This window comes from Scyliorhinus canicula, chromosome 21 (assembly GCF_902713615.1).
Source record: "Scyliorhinus canicula chromosome 21, sScyCan1.1, whole genome shotgun sequence".
Classification (NCBI taxonomy): domain Eukaryota; kingdom Metazoa; phylum Chordata; class Chondrichthyes; order Carcharhiniformes; family Scyliorhinidae; genus Scyliorhinus; species Scyliorhinus canicula.
Window position 1 is genome coordinate 63306132 of NC_052166.1, and position 17220 is coordinate 63323351.

The window sequence follows — 17220 nt, forward strand, 5'->3', positions numbered from 1 at the left end:
CAAGGTAGAGAATCGGCCATGTCATTGTTGAATGGCTGAAAGTGTCAACTGGCTCACTGTAGGTCTGAGATCTCATGTCCTTATGAGAGAAAGGCTGTCGATTCCTGTTGGAAACTGTGGGTTATCATTTACCCAACATACACTGAGACCCATTGGAAAGAACATAAAACCTCCACTCCAACAGATACAAGATAAACACTTCAATTCCTGAAGTCCCACTGTCACTTTTAATTATCCAAACAAGAGTCGGCTACAATTGAACTTCAGATATTAATAAATTCCACCCATCATTTTCATAAGCAGAGTTCTGCTGGGCTGCGGGGTAAGGAAATGGATTTTTCCGAAGGCTTTAAGAAAACTAGTCAATGTAGACAGCAATGGCTGCTTGATTTATTTACGGCTTACAGCGACCCACACAGATAGTTGAAACTGCCAATCAAGCAACTTACACACAAAGATGAGGATTTCAGCTCAACGTTTGGCCTCTGTAACTGAATTAAGACATTTTGTAATAAGCAGGTCTTTTGGATGCATGAGTCCATTGCCCCGGTGGGGAAGAAATCCAAAACTCCAAAACAGGAATTCAAGAATTAGAACGAACATCTTCATACTGGAGAACAATGCTACACGGATGCGAGGGGAGCAAGGTTCTTGTGCAAAACGTACTAAAAACCCAATGTCACAACAGCAAAGTATCTCAGTTAGGCAGGACTGTCGGGGCGAGTTCACTGTGCTGGTGATGTGATGTAGAGGAAGGTTGGGTCTGTCGGCCATCTCCTAGGATGTCGTAGCATTTGTGCTCTGGTGTGTGCTTGTAATTGGTGGCAACATTTATGGTTGTGTGGGTCAATAAGACCCATCCCCAGCAAGTCCAGTAATCAATCTTCAGCAGGTAAGCAAGAATAAACCATCCCACAAGAGCTGAGAAATAGAAGTCTGTGTTTGCATGATTGATTGAATGATACAAGCCTTTATGATAGACAAGCATTGTGTGGTATGTATTTGTGCGCATGCGAGGGCTGGGCATGAGGATTTGGGCATTTTTATGTAATGAAACATTGAGCTATTCACTCCATTATGTAGAATTGAAAGGGAATGATATTTGCCTTCCCCACATGGGCAGTAAGGTGTCAAGACAGATCGTCCCACCCTTTGTACAGCTGAAAATGGGAACAATGTCGGACAGGAAAAGATTCTTTGGTCCATTCAGCCTATTCCACACTTTGCAATCCTTGTGCATCACAAAATACCCCTTTGAGGCCATGTCATCCATCTCCTGGGAGAAATATCCCGATGCCCTGGTCTGTCCAATGTTCATTCCACCAACTTCCACAGGTTGAAAATCAGGCCGGTTCCACAATGGATAGTGGATGTTCTCCATTCAGATTACTGCCAAAGGCTGGGGAGGGGGTGAACGAGGCATTTTCCCTCAAAACCATTTCCATAGGGAGGAATTATTCCTGGAGGCATAGTCAGCTAATTGTGAAATAACACGCGCAGTGCCAATTATAAATAAATTTAGAAGGCAACTATGTACTCCAATGATAAATCACTCAAACTTCAGTTGATCAAACTTTGTCTGAACGATAGTGGTTTTTGTTTAAGATATTTTTTTTTACTCAACATTACTTTTGTTCGGCAATTTTGGAAACAGGTCTCCAAATGACGAATCCATCTTCTGAAGCACTGGATCAAATGTAACATTGAAGTAAACGAAAGGCAAAATAATTGGTTTGGCTGTGTGGGCGTTGGGGGGGGGGGTGGGGGGGTGGGGGGGTGGGGCGGGGGCTGGGGGGGAATACAAATATTAATCCTGCTACCAATCGCCACTTTCAGCAATTTGAGCTCAAATTGAGGCATTTTTGCATTTAATTGCATAGAATTAGCAGCACAGGGACAGGATTTTGATTCTGGAAGATTCTATCTGGCTATCGTGGCTTGCCGTGCTGTGGATTTGCGATGGTGCCCAAGTCAATTCAGTGACAGCGGTAGATTTTCCATGGCTGAGATCAATCAATCTCAGGAACTAAACATCCAATGTAGCTCTGGATGGGTTTGTGGTATAAATTGATGTTACCAAGGGATTCCCACGTTGACAAGGATCTGCAGGGCGATGGACACACAGGGAACCTGTGCAATGATGTATGCCAGTGAGCGGGTTGGTGCTTTAAGAGAGAACATATAGGCAATACTGTGAACCACTCGTGCCACGAAGAAGATCAGGAAGTGGATGTGGGCAATGAAGAGGTTGGGTCCCATCAGCGAGTAGACAGCACCTAGGAACAGGAAGGGAAAGATGTTCTCCCTGGCATTGCCATGCGCCCTGTTGGGGAATAATCAAATGAACTGGTTACTCATTCAGTATTTGAAAATATGGTGACATTGATTAACAAACTAATCAATAAATATCCTCATTCCTGGATGCTTCAAGTCTTCCAGAACTTTGTCCCTCAACGGACAATTTCTTCGGTCCCATCTAGGACAGCAGGAAGTCATTATGATGCTGTGTTGCCTTTCGCACATCTCTAGGACCTTCTTTAATTTCTTTAATCATTCCCATTACCATACTTTCCCAAGCACTGGCATCCCATATGTCATTTAGTCAGTCCTGCCTTGCACCCAAACACAACCCTTCCCTTTTCTTTTGTCCTCCCTGCTTACTCTTCCCTTGCTTAAAGCCACTTACATCTCTAATGTTTTCCAGTTCTGAAAAAAGGTCACTAACCTGAAATATTAATGCCCTCCATAGATATTGCACATCCTGCTGAGCATTCCCAGCATTTTCCCAGGAATTCTGTAGCCAACTGGATAGTTGCTGGACAGCGAAAGCCATTGCCACTTAATTCTGTTGCCATCTGCTTGGATGTCAATCAATCCCACGTCAAATAACAGGAAAGGACAAACTTACCAACTCGCCATTCCAATGGAAATGGATTAAAGGAATGTAGATTGGAACTAGGGATTTAACCTAAACTCTGTTTGAGAACTCTCCTGGCTGGGACTGCTAAATCTCCGCTACAGAATAAAGACCCTTTCACCCATCAACATATGGAACTACACGCTTGACTGAATTGATTGTTGGGCAGCACGGTGGCACAGTAGTTAGCACGGCGCCGAGGTCCCAGGTTCGATCTCGGCTCTGGGTCACTGTCCGTGTGCAGTTTGCACAGTCTCCTCGTGTCTGCGTGGGTCTGACCCCCACAACCCAAAGATGTGCAGGGTAGGTGGATTGGCCACACTAAATTGCCCCTTAATTGGAAAAAAAGGAATTGGGTACTCTAAATCTATTTTTAAAATGACACAAGTGATTGTGCTTATTGTCATAGTCAATAATGAATTCAATTAAAAAATTTGGAATTAAGAGTCTAATAATGGCCATGAAATCTTTGTCGATTTTCTTAAAGCCCACCTGGTTCACTAATGCTCTTTAGGGAAGAGGATCTGCCGTCCTTACCTGGTCTGGCCTACATGTGACTCCAGACTCACAGAAATGTTGTTGACTCTCTATTGCCTTCTGAAATGGCCTCACAAGCCACTCAGTTCAAGGGCAATTAGAGATGAGCAATAAATGCTGGATCAGCCAGCGACGCCCACATCCCATAAATGAATTCAAAAAGTGCCACGTACACACTGTAATCAGTTAGGGATTCACTCGATTAACGATCGTTGGTACAGTTTCCACTTTCAACTGTTCTGACCACAATTTCTACCTTTGCCATCGATTATCTCCTCCCTTCTCTGTAACAAAAACAAAATACTGCGGCTTGGGAAAATCTGAAATAAGAAGAGCAAATGCTGGAAGTATTCAGGAGGTCTCACAGCATCTGTGGAGAGACAGAGACCTCAGCCAGTGTTTCATGTTGGTGACCTTTAATCTGATTAAATGTTACGCTCAGAGATGATGAGTGTCTCTTTCTCCATAGCTACTTATCTGTCATATAATCTGTGTTCACAAAAGTGCTTACATTATCAAATTATTTAAAGTGGACGCTGTTACTCCACAGACTGAAGTCACCAATAATTATCGTAGAATCACAGGAACATCAAATAGGACAAAGCCATTTGGACCATCATGTTCGTGCTGCCCCTTTGAGAGAGTTATCCAATTATTCAGAAGTGGACTCACCAACATTAAAGGCATTTAAATGGTCATTGGATAAACATATGGATGATAAGGGAATAATGTAGATGGGTTTTAGAGGGGTTTCACAGGTCGGCGCAACATCGAGGGCCGAAGGGCCTGTACTGCGCTGTAATGTTCTATGTTCTATGTTCTATGTTCTATTCATTCTGAAAGTCCAAATATACCACATCCACTAGCTCCCCCTCATCAACTCTACTAGCTACATTCTCAAACAATTCCAGTAGGTTTGTCAATGGTAATTTCCCTTTCGTAAATCCATGCTCACTCCGCCCAATCTGCCATTGTTTTCCAAGTGCCCTACAATGTGAAATCCCATTGACAGACGCGGGGCCTTCTGATCCCGCTGCCAGTCAATGGCAGGCTGTCTCCTGTTGCCGGGTCACATGCTGTGCGTGGGAAAGCCAGAGAATCTCGCCCTAAATCTTTTAGAATGGGCTCTTGCATTTTCCCCACTACCGATGTCAAGCTGACTGGTCCATAATCCCCTGTTTCCTCTCTACATCCCTTTTTAGATAGTAGGATTTTGTTAGTTACCCTCCAACCTATAGGAACTGTTTCAACGCCTATAGAATCTTGGAAGATGAGCATCAATGCATCCACTATTTCTACAGCCACTTCCTTAAGTACTCTGGGATGTAGATTATCAGGCCCTGGATATTTATCGGCCTTCAAACCCATCAATTTCCCAAACACCACTTTCCTCCTGATAGTGACTTCCTTCAGATGCTCCCTTGCACTAAACTCTGTGTTCCCCAACATTTCTGGGACGTTATTTGTGTACAGAACCAAAGTATGTACTTAGTTGGTCAGCCATTTCTTTGTTCCCCGTGATAAATTCCTCTGTTTCTGACATTTGTATTCACCATTCTCTTTCTCTTCACGTGCCTGAAGAAGCTTTTATTTCCCCGCAAACTCACTCTCGTACTCTATTTTTCCCTTCTTAATTAATCCTTTTGTCCTCCTTTGCTGGATTCTAAACTGCATCATCCTCAGGTCTGATCAATCTTCTGACCAACTTGTCTGTGGCTTCCTTGATTCAAATGCTGTCTCTCATTTTCCTGGTTGTCAATTGGGATTCCTCCTGACCCCAATTTTAAAATGAGAATTTTTGTTAGTTTCTCCCCATTTTACCCCCTCCCGTCCCCCCACCCTCCTCAATTCTGCAGCCACCAGTCATGTTTGTCTCTTGTAATGCGGTTCGAAGATAAGCAGAAAGGCCTTCCTCATTATTAATTATCTTGTGAAAAAACAGAGAGAAAAAGAATGAAAATGTATTATGTTGATGCCATTTAAGAACTTAAGAATGAAGAGATGACACAACCTATGGTCACTTCCCTTTAGAACACACAACATAGAACATACAGTGCAGAAGGAGGCCATTCGGCCCATCGAGTCTGCACCACCCCACTTTCACCCTATCCCCATAACCCAATAATCCCTCCTAACCTATTTGGTCACTAAGGGCAATTTATCACGGCCAATCCACCTAACCCGCACGTCTTTGGACTGTGGGAGGAAACCAGAGCACCCGGAGGAAACCCACGCACACACGGGGAGAACGTGCAGACTCCGCACAGACAGTGACCCAGCGGGGCATCGAACCTGGTACCCTGGTGCTGTGAAGCCATAGTACTATCCACTTGTGCTACTGCGCTGCCCAAAGTGGCAGTGACCCGGGTCACGATTGAACTCGGGACCTTTGGTGCAGTGAGGCAGCAGTGCTAACCACTGCGCCACCGTGCTGCCCTCCGCCGGCATTCTATGAAACGGGAAACCCCTTTCTTTGATACTGCTGCCTAGTTCTATATTCCCCTCATGAGGCAGAAATCCCCCTTTTAGCCGTATTTGCTTTGGGCAGGAGTTTGACAGGAAAATCCTCACACATGAGAAAGTCAGTAACAATCCACTTCTCACACAGCCAGCCAGCTTTGAGACCACCGTTAGCTTTTGTGAGTTTGGTGGCTCTGTAGGTGAGCAGGAAATTTGCCAGTGTTGACCGTACCAAATGGGGTTCTCCATTGGGAGACCTGCGGGTGGGAAATCATCACTGAACGGCTGCAGCGCCGAAGGAGACCATTCAGCCCACCGTCCCTGTGCCAGCCCTCTGTAAGAGCAACTCAACTGCTCCCACTCCCTTCACCTTTCCCCAGTAGACCTGAGGATCTTTGGGAATGCACCCGAGAGGAAACAATCTGGGGGTTGCAACAGCTCTTCTTGGCACACAGGCTCTTTCCCAGAACAGAAACAATTAGAATTCAGATTGCTTTCCTGACAAGTACTATGGAACAATTCTGAAGAGAAGAAAAATGGATGGCAATCTTGCAGCGATTGGCACTAAAAGTGTATTTTTTTTTAATAAACATTTTATTGAAGTATTTTTGGTTTTACAACAGCGCCAAAATAAACAATATACACAAGTCTCTAAACATAGTGCAAAAAGCCTGCTTCCTCCCTTACAGGTCCCACTTTTATTAACCCCCTACTCTAAACTAAACTAATAAACTAATCTCCCCCTTCCGCTGACGATTAAGTTTCTGCAAAGAAGTCGACGAACGGTTGCCACCTCCGGGCGAACCCTAACAGTGACCCTCTCAAGGCGAACTTGATTTTCTCCAAACAGAGAAAGCTAGCCATGTCCGACAGCCACGTCTCCGACTTCGGGGGCTTTGAGTCCCTCCAAGCTAATAGTATCCGTCTCCGGGCTACCAGGGAAGCAAAGGCCAGAACGTCTGCCTCTTTCTCCACCTGGATTCCTGGGTCTTCCGACACCCCGAAAATTGCCAACCTCCGAACTCGGTGCCACCCTTGCTTTTAACACCGTGGACATGACATCTGCAAACCCCTGCCAAAATTCCTGAAGCTTTGGGCATGCCCAGAACATGTGGACATGGTTCACTGGCCCTCCTGCACACTTTACACACCTATCTTCCACCCCAAAGAACCTGCTCATCCGGGCCACTGTCATGTCAGCCCGATGAACGGCCTTGAATTGTATCAGGCTGAGCCTGGCACATGTTGTGGACGCGTTGACTCTACTCAACGCATCCGCCCAGAGACCATCCTCTATCTCTCCTCCGAACTCCTCTTCCCACTTGAGCTTCAGCTCCTCAGTCTGCGTCTCCTCTGACCCCATGAGCTCCTTATAGATGTCGGAGACCTTCCCTTCTCCCACCCTCACTCTGGAAACTACCCTATCCTGTAACCCAATGGTGGTAGGAGCAGGAAGGTTGAGACCTGTCTACGTATGAAGTCCCGCACCTGCAGGTACCTGAATTTGTTGCCCCTCGCCAATCCAAATTTCTCCTCCAGCTCCCTCAAGCTAGGAAAGCTCCCATCGATAAACATATTCCCCATCCTGTCAATCCCTGCCCTCTGCCATCTCCGAAACCCCTCGTCCATCCTTCCCGGGGCAAACCGGTGATTATTACAGATTGGGGACCAGACCGATGCTCCCTTTGCTCCCACATGTCTCCTCCATTGCCCCCAGACTCTCAGGACCACCACCACCACGGGGCTGGTGGAGTGCGTGCCGGCGGGAACGGCAGAGGCGCCGTTATCAAGCTGGTGCCCTTACATGAAGCCGCCTCCATACATACTCCCATGCCGACCCGCCCCCCACCACCCACTTCCTAATCATGGCTATATTCATCGCCCAATAGTAGTTACTGAAGTTTGGCAGTGCCAGCCCGTCCTCTCCCCGGCTCCGCTCAAGCATCCACTCTTACTCGTGGGGTCTTGCCCGCCCATACAAAGCCCGTGATAACTTTGAACGGTTTAATAAACTCGGTTTGTTCTCACTGGAACGACGAGGGTTGAGGGGTGACCTGATAGAGGTCTACAAAATTATGAGGGGTATAGACAGAGTGGATAGCCAGAGGCTTTTTCCCAGCGTCGAGGGGTCAATTACTAGGGGGCATAGGTTTAAGGTGCAAGGGGCAAGGTTTAGAGGAGATGTACGAGGCAAGTTATTTACACAGAGGGTAGTGGGTGCCTGGAACTCGCTGCCGGAGGAGGTGGTGGAAGCAGGGACGATAGTGACATTTAAGGGGCATCTTGACAAATACATGAATAGGATGGGAATAGAGGGATATGGACCCAGGAAGTGTAGATGATTTTAGTTTAGACGGGCAGCATGGTGGCACGGGCTTGGAGGGCCGAAGGGCCTGTTCCTGTGCTGTACTTTGCTTTATTCTTTTTTCTTAACCCGTTTAAAAAAGGTCCACGGAATAAAGATGGGGAGACACTGGAACACAAACAGGAATCTCGGAAGGACCGTCATTTTCACCGTCTGGACCCTCCCAGCTAGTGACAACGGGAGCGCGTCCCATCTCCGAAAATCGTCCTTCATTTGGTCTACTAGCTGGGCCAGATTAAGTTTGTGTAACCGCTCCCATTTGCGCGCCACTTGGATGCCTAGATACCTAAAGCTTCCCCCCACTACTCTAAACGGCAGTTCCCCAGTCGCCTCTCCTGTCCCTTTGCCTGGATCGCAAACATCTCACTTTTCCCCATATTTAGTTTGTTCCATGAAAACTGGTCAAATTCCCCCAGAATCCTCATGATTTCTTCCATCCCCTCCACTGGGTCCGATACATACAGGAGCAGGTCGCATGCATAAAGCGAGACTCTGTGTTCCACTCCCCCGGACCAGCCCCTTGAGGCTCTCATCGCAATTGCCAGCAGCTCTATAGCTAGCGTGAACAACAGTGGGGAGAGGGGGCACACCTGTCTCATCCCCCGATGTATCCAAAAATAGTCCGATGTTGTCCTATTCATCCGTACGCTCGCCACAGGAGCCTGATACAGCAACCTGACCCAGTCAATAAAGCCCCTCCCAAATCCGAACCATCCCAGTACCTCCCACAGATATTCCCATTCTACTCGATCAAAAGCCTTCTCTGCGTCCATTGCGACCACTACCTCCACCTCCCTGCCTTCTGGGGGCATCATGATCACATTTAACAAACTTCTTATATTGGCCACCAACTGCCTTCCCTAGGCATCCATTGGGGACGTCCTCCCCAATCACGTCCGGAACACAGTCTTCAATCCTAGAGGACAAACATTTGGCCTGCAGTTAGCCGTCCACATTCAATCGGGATATCGCCTGAAGGACCCACACAGCTCCGGGTCCTTATCCCGCTTCAGAATCAGCGAAATCGTGGCCTGTGACATCGTCGGGGGTGGGGGGGGGGGGGGCACCCCTCTCTCCCTTGCCTCATTGAATGGCCTCATCAACAGCGGCCCCAATATCCTAGAGAACTTTTTATAGAACTCCACTGGGTACCCATCCGGCCCCGGGGCTTTACCCGACTGCACGGCCTTCAGACCCTCCACTATCTCCTTAATCCCGATCGGGGCCCCCAGCCCTTCTACCAGCTCCCCGTCCACCTTTGGGAAATTCAGCCCCCCCCCGAGGAAGTGCCTCATCTCCTCTGGCCCGGGGGGGGGGGGGGGTTCAGACCCATACAGCCGACTATAAAACTCCTTAAATGCCATCTTCACCCCTGCTGAATCTCCAACCAGATTCCCGTCTCCATCCATTACTTTCCCTATCTCCTTGGCTGTCTCCCTCTTTCTAAGTTGCTGTGAAAGCATTCTGCTGGCCTTCTCTCCATGCTCATAAATCGCCCCCCTCACCTTCCTCAGCTGCCCCACCACCCTCCCTGTGGTTAACAAGCCAAACTCCGCCTGTAGCCTACGCCGTTCCCTTAGAAGCCCTGCCTCTGGGGTCTCCGCATACCTCCTGTCAACCTTTAGTATCTCCTTTACCAGTCGGTCCGTCTCTGCCCTGTGGGCCCGTATCGAGATCAGCTCCCCTCTAACCACCGCCTTCAGTGTTTCCCAGACCACCGCTGCCGAAATTTCCCCCGTGTCATTGACCTCCAGGGAAGTCTGAATACATTTCCTCAGCCACCCGCACACCTCCTCGTCCGCTAAAAGCCCCACGTCTAACCTCCAGTGCGGGCGCTGGTTACTGTCTTTACTAACCTGTAGGTCAACCCAGTTCGGGGCAGGGTCTGAGAATGCGATTGCCAAGTACCCCATGTCCACCACCCCCGTCAGTAAGGCCCTGCTCAGAATAAAGAAATCAATCCGGGAGTACACTTTATGCATGTGTGAGTAGAAGGAGAACTCCTTTACTCTTGGCTGCCCAAATCTCCGTAGGTCCACCACCCCCCCCGCCTCCCCTCATCTGCTCCATGAACCCTTTTAGCTCCTTGGCCATTGCTGGCACCCTGCCCGTCTTTGAGCTTGACTGGTCTAAACCAGGGTCAATAACTGTGTTGAAGTCCCCTCCCATGACCAGTTTATGAGAATCCAGGTATCTTCCCCGGCATCCGCTTTATAAGCTCCACATTGTCCCAGTTTGGCGTGCATACATTTACTAGTACCACCTGCATCCTCTCCAATTTCTCACTGACCATAATCTTAAACTATTCTTCCCGCCTCAAACACCACTCGCTTGTTGATCAGGATCGCGACCTCTCTAGTCTTTGAATCCAATCCCAAGTGAAAAACCTGTCCGACCCAACCTTTCCTTAACCTAATCTGGTCAGCTACTCTAAGGTGCGTCTCCTGCAGCATTACCATGTCCGCCTTCAGTCCTCTCAAGTGCGAGAACACGCATGCCCTCTTGACCGGCCTATTGAGCCCTCTAACATTCCAGGCGATCAGTCTAGTTGGCGGCTCATCACCCCCCCCCCCCCCCCCCCCCCCCCCTCCCCTTCGCCGATCAGCCATCCCCTCTCTTGGGCCAGTCGCCAGTCATCGCTCCACGCCTCCACCCGCCCGCCCCCAGGCAACCTCCGCCCCCGACCTCGTCAGCAGAACATCCCCCCCCCCCCTGAGTAACAGCACAAAATAAATCAATACCATTAATAAGCCTAGCATCTGCTCTCCCCCCACTACGCTTCCGTGAGCTAGCCCGCCAGCTAGCTTGGTGGCCCACACCCCTGGCGCCAGACACTCCCCCACCTATTGTTCCCTCCCCCCATACCCGCCCACTCATATATACATATTCAAATGAAAAACAATCCCAACACAATTGTCCTACAAAGATTTTTAAAAAACCCAAGTTGAACTCAAACAAAAAACAAGATCAAGCAAAAGATCCAGCATCAGAACAAGCACACCTCCATCCCCCAACAGTGCAAATGTAAACTTTACCTCACTCAGCTCTGCCACTGGCCCTAGATCTAAAAGTGTATTGTTTGTAAACAAGACAAAGCCCAATGGGATACTTTCCTTTCAAAGTTTCCTGAGTTGGGATGTGATAATAAATAGATTGATATAAATGCAACATATAAACTTGGAGATACTCTGGCTTCCTGTTTCTCTCCCACCACGGGACTGTACCACTGCTACATGTGCTGTGCAATAGAAAAAGTGATCCCCGCGATTAGTAAAAAGCGAGACGTGCATTCATCCAGGGTCTTGCACAACCTCGGGTGATCTCAAAGCGCTTTACAGCTCGAGAAGCACTCTTGGCGTACATTGTAGGAATGTAGGAAAATCTCACACTCTGACGTCTTGCGTCAGTCATGACTCCATCGGGGGCACTCTCGCCCCTGAGTCAGAAGGTCGGGGTTTTGAGGCCCTGCTCTTGAGCCAAGGGCGAAAGCACATAAGGCACACTGGCGCTCTCAATACAGTACTGAGGGAAGTGCTGTATCATTAGAGGCGCTGTGTACATCCAATGAGATGTTAAACCAAGGCCCTGTCTACCATCTCAGGTGGATGGAAATGAACCCAAAGAAATATTCCAAAGGGGACAAAGGGAATTCTTGTCTGGGGCACCTGACAAACATCGCAAAACAGGTCTTGACCATTGGTGAAGCGAGCTGTGTGCAAATTGGCCACCATGTTTCCCTACATTACAATCGTGATTGCATTTATAATAAGTTGCCCTATTATGTATTTTCTTATCATGCACAAAATGATCTGTTTGAGCTGCTCACAGAAAAATCCTTTCCACTGTACCTCAGTACACATGACAAGAAACAAATCCAATCCAATTATTGTCACAAGTAGGCTTACATTAACACTGCAATGAGATTATTCTGAAAAGCCCCTAGTCGCCATATTCCAGTGCCTTTTCGGGTATAGTGGGGGAGAATTCATATGGCCATGAATTCAGGACTGGTGGGAGGAAATCGGAGCACCTGGAAGAAACCCACGCAGACACGGGGAGAACGTGCAGATTCTGCACAGACAGTGACCCAAGCCGGGAATCGAACCTGGGACCCTGGCGCTGTGAAGCAACAGTGTTAACTGTGCTACCATGCTGCCCATAGTGTTTGTTAGTCTGTAATACATTATGGGATGTCCTGAGGTGGTGAAAGGTGCTATAGAAATGCAAATCTTTCTTTTTTTTGTCCTCTAAATTTTTTTTAAAAACCAAACTGCAAACAAGACGGAACAGTCAAGGGGCGGCACGGTGGGGCAGTGGTTAGCACTGTTGCCTCACAGCGCTGAGGTCCCAGCTTCGATCCCAGCCCCGGGTCACTGTCCACGTGGAGTTTGCACATTCCCTCCGTGTCTGCGTGGGTCTCACCCCTACAACCCAAAGATGTGCAGGGTAGGTGGATTGGCCACGCTAAATTGCCCCTTCATTGGGGGGAAAAAAAAAGAATTGGGTACTTTAAATTTATTTTAAATAAAAGAAGGAACGGTGAAAATCTAAACCTTACAGACCACAATTCGACAAATTCTTTCTGTTATGTAAGGATGACAGCAGGGAATTCTTTTCCTGTTTTTCTCCTGAATCAACATGTGTTTTTCATTAAATCTGGTTTACACGAAGTGCCAGGAATTTCATTGCACATTATCCTGAGGCATTTCATATTCCTTTGTGAGGAGAGGGAGATTTCCTCAAAAACTGAGTGGACGTGAGTCAGACATTTCCATCATAAATTAGGTATAATATTTACTGAGACACTGGGGTTCATTTCTAGACAAATAGAATTGAAAAGCAGAGGACCACAACTGACGTAACTGTACCGTGACTAGTTCTGGCTTTATATGTCTTTTCAAAGATTTACAAGCAACTGTTACGGCGCAGAAGAAGGCCATTCGGCCCACTGCGTCTGCACCAGCTCTCCAAATGAGCGTCATGACTCAGTGCCATTTTCCTGCCTGTTCCTGGTACGCCTGTGCACAGTTTCTATTCAAATAATCATCCAACGCCCTCTTGAATGCCTCGATTGAACCTGCCTCCACCACACTTCCAGACACTTTTGCAAGTCACTTCAAATCTGTGACCCTCTTGTTCTCTTTTTTAAACTTAAAGTACCTAATTCTTTCCCCCCCCAATTAAGGGGCAATTTAGCACGGCCAATCCACCTACCCTGCACATCTCTGGGTTGCGGGAGTGAGACCCACGCCTACATGGAGAGAATGTGCAAACTCCACAGGGGTAGTGGCCCGGGACCGGGATCGATCCCGGGTCCGCGACGCCGTGAGGCAGCAGTGCTAACCACTGCGCCGCCGTGCCGCCCCCTCTCGTTTTTGATCCTGTTACGAGCAGGAACTGTTTCTCCCTGTCTACTCTGTCTGGCCCCCTCATGATTTCAAAATCATGATGTTCAAGCATCTCTATGAAATCTCCCCTGAGTCTTCTCTCCAAGGAGAACAGTCCCAATCTCTCCAATCTATCCTCATAACTGGAGTTTCTCACCCTTCCTATAGTGTGCACTAGAACTGTACACAACAGTCCAGCTGAGGACAATACCAGAATTGAGAGGTTATATTTAGCTGCAAAAAAAAAATAAACAGAGGGCTGTAAATCATTTCTGCAGCTTCCCCATCGCTTCTGTTTCCCACATGCCTCCAACATCCTTAACATCAAACTCGCTCAAAGCCAGCTTCAGGATTTCGGAGGGCCACTTCTCCTCGGCTAAACATTTTTTATTCCATTCTACGTGGCCCAACCTGCGGTTGGAAAAGATAAAGTATGAGTTAAGAGGCTCAATAGATAGAGGGATGTGAGAAAAGGTGGGGGATGTCTGTCATTGTGTTTGAGGAGTCTTGGGGGGGGGGGGGGTTGCTGACAAAGGGAAAAAGTTGTGCAAACTGTATAGTTGATTGTTGGGAACTATGTTTCCCGGGATATTTATTTGCTGTTGCCTGGTTTTGATACACGTTTGTAATATGAATGAAATGAAATGAAAATCGCTTATTGTCACGAGTAGGCTTCAATTAAGTTACTGTGAAAAGCCCCTAGTCGCCACATTCCGGCGCCTGTCCGGGGAGGCTGGTACGGGAATCGAACCGTGCTGCTGACCTGCTTGGTCTGCTTTAAAAGCCAGCGATTTAGCCTTGTGAGCTAAACCAGCCCCTACAATACATTTTTCAAAAAAGAGCTTGCTTCGTGTCTTCATACACCATGAAAAGATTACCTGGTCATTTATCACTCTGCTAATGGTGGGATCTTGTGGTGTAAAAAAAGTGGCTCCTATGTTCGCCCACCTGGAAATTAACTGACTGGCTGTCAGGCTTTCTGACTCATCCAAAGGATGTGAAAGGCACTTGGGCTGGTTTAGCACAGTGGGCTAAACAGCTGGCTTGTAATGCAGAATAAGGCCAGCAGCACGGTTCAATACCCGTACCAGCCTCCCCGAACAGGTGCCGGAATGTGGCGACCAGGGGCTTTTCACAGTGACTTCATTGCAGCCTACTTGTAACAATAAGCGATTATTATTATTAAAAATGCAAGCGCTTACTCAGCTGTGGTTTAGCGTGTAAAGCTCTCACCTCTGAATCACAAGGTCATCGTGCAAAGTTCCTGCCCCACTCCAATGGCTTGACAGCAAACGTTTACGCCAACACTCGCAGTGGAGTAGTGAGGGGACGTTGCATTGTCAGAGCTGTTCGTCTTTCTGATTTAACCAAAGCCCTGACTCCTCTCTCAGCCGCATATAAAAATCCCGGGACACTTTTGCCAAGGGGATAGAGGGAGACCTCCCCAATGTCCTGACCAATAGTTATCCCTCAATCAAACCCACAAAAGCAGGAAATAGGCAAGTCCTGCTAAAACCATACAAGGCACTGGTTAGACCACATCTGGGAAACTGAGAAGAGTTTTGGTCTCCTTATCCAAGGATATCCTGCATTGGAGGCAATCCAGAGAAAGTGCACCAGGTTGATCCTGGGTATGGAGGGATTTCCTCATGAGGAGAGGTTGAGTAGGTTGGGCCTGTGCTCGTTGGAGTTTAGAAGAATGAGAGGCGACCTTATTGAGACACATAGGGTTCTCTGGGGGGGGGGGGGGGGGGGGGGGGGGGGGGGGCTTGGCAGGGTAGATGCTGAGAGGTTGTTTCCTCTTGTGGGAGAGTCTAAGACCAGAGGGCAGAATCACAGTGGAAGGGGCCACCCATTCAAGGCAGAGATGAGGAGCAATTTCTTGTCTCTGAGGCTGTTGAATCTGTGGAATTCTTTACCGCCGAGAACTGTAGAATCTGGGTCGCTAAGTATGTTCAAGACTGAGATAGACAGACTTTTCATCAGTAAGGGAATCGAGGGTTGTGGGGATAAGGTGGGAAAGTGAAGTTGAGGATTATCACATCAGGGGCGCGATGTCACGGCCAAACACCGAGTCCTGTTTTGGGCACGTCTTTCTCGCCGCCTGTAACACCGAGCACAACCCTGCCATCAAACCGGACTCTTTTATTCAGATCACGGTCCGGAACGCCTTTACCTCGTTCCCAAACTGACTGCTTTCTACAGCGCTGAGGACCCGGGTTCAATCCAGGTCACTGTCCATGTGGAGTTTGCACATTCTCCCCGTGCCTGCGTGGGTTTCACCCCCACAGCCTAAAGACGTGCAAGTTAAGTGGATTGGCCACGCTAAATTGCCCCTTAATTGGGGAAAAAAAATCAGGTACTCTAAATGTAAACAAAATAGTTGATCCAGGAAACAGTACTCACAGAGCAGCACATTGCACGGAGATGACAGCCTACTGCGCTGTGGAATGGGATTTCAATCTGTCACCTTTTAATCTTTAATTTATTAAGGTTATTAAACGCTTTCCAAGAGCTTTTGTGTCTACAAGTAGATGTTTAAGTAATTTGCACACACTACAGAGTTATCACACTGTGATGTTAAATTTAACAACAAATTGAGATGTACATAAACAATTCTGTTTCTCTGCGGCCAGGGGTTCACACGTCCACATCACTATTTCCATCTGGCTTTCTTCAGCGAGTCGAGGGGTTTGAGAAGGAAAGGATGTCGGGATCACAGCTGCATGAGGAATGAACTAGGCGTTCGTTTGGCAAGCTTGTCACCCATTAAAAAGCACTTGCATCAACATACAAATCGAGTGCCCAACAAAAACATTGGCTTCAAATTCTTCTCATACCTCGACAACTGCGTCAGAGGTTGCTTTTGTAGATGCATCAGGTTTTCTCCAAAGGTTATGCTCGCTTTAGTCACTGCTGCACTTTAAATATTCATCTGCAGCTAGCTTTGATTCACAATAAATCATTTTGCGGTACGAGCCTAAGAAAAGCTTTGCACGTGGTCTAATCTCGCCGATCTCTTTCATTTCAGCCCTGAGACATGTGCAATCGATTGGGTGAACTTGGCGGCAGTCTCCGTTTACCATCTATGGCATTCAGCAGGATGAGGGCAGCAAAAGACTTGGCCAAGGAGCATTTGACGCAAGAATTTGGTATCTGGAAAAAGTCTAATTGTTAAAGGGACTCCATCTCCAGCGAAATAGAATCAGGAAGTCCGTGTGCTATGTGTTAAATGTGTATGATAACTTTGGCTAGACTACGGTTGGATTACTTTGTGCAGTATTTTTCAACATATTACAAAGTGGATATAGCGGTACCAGAGAACATGCGAACATGTGAATTAGGAACAGGGGTAGGCCACTCGGCCCCTTGAGACTCCGCCGCCATTCAATAAGATCATGGCTGATCTGATTGCGAGCTCAACTCCACACCCCAAATAACCTTTCACTCCCCTTGGGGCGGCAAAGTTATGCAGTGGTTAGAATATAGAATATACAGTGCAGAAGGAGGCTATTTGGCCCATCGAGTCTGCACTGACCCACTTAAGCCCTCAC

General features: G+C 47.7%; 1 protein-coding gene across 1 annotated transcript in view; it reads right to left on the reverse strand.

The window, feature by feature from the left end:
* Positions 1-1791: 1791 nt before the first annotated feature.
* ptges (prostaglandin E synthase) overlaps positions 1792-17220 on the reverse strand; it is a 28697-nt gene continuing 13268 nt past the window's right edge. Inside the window, exon 3 of the mRNA XM_038782120.1 lies at positions 1792-2323. Within this exon, the coding sequence (XP_038638048.1) occupies positions 2074-2323 (250 nt within the window). The 3' untranslated portion in view covers positions 1792-2073. The remainder of the gene's footprint in view (positions 2324-17220) is intronic.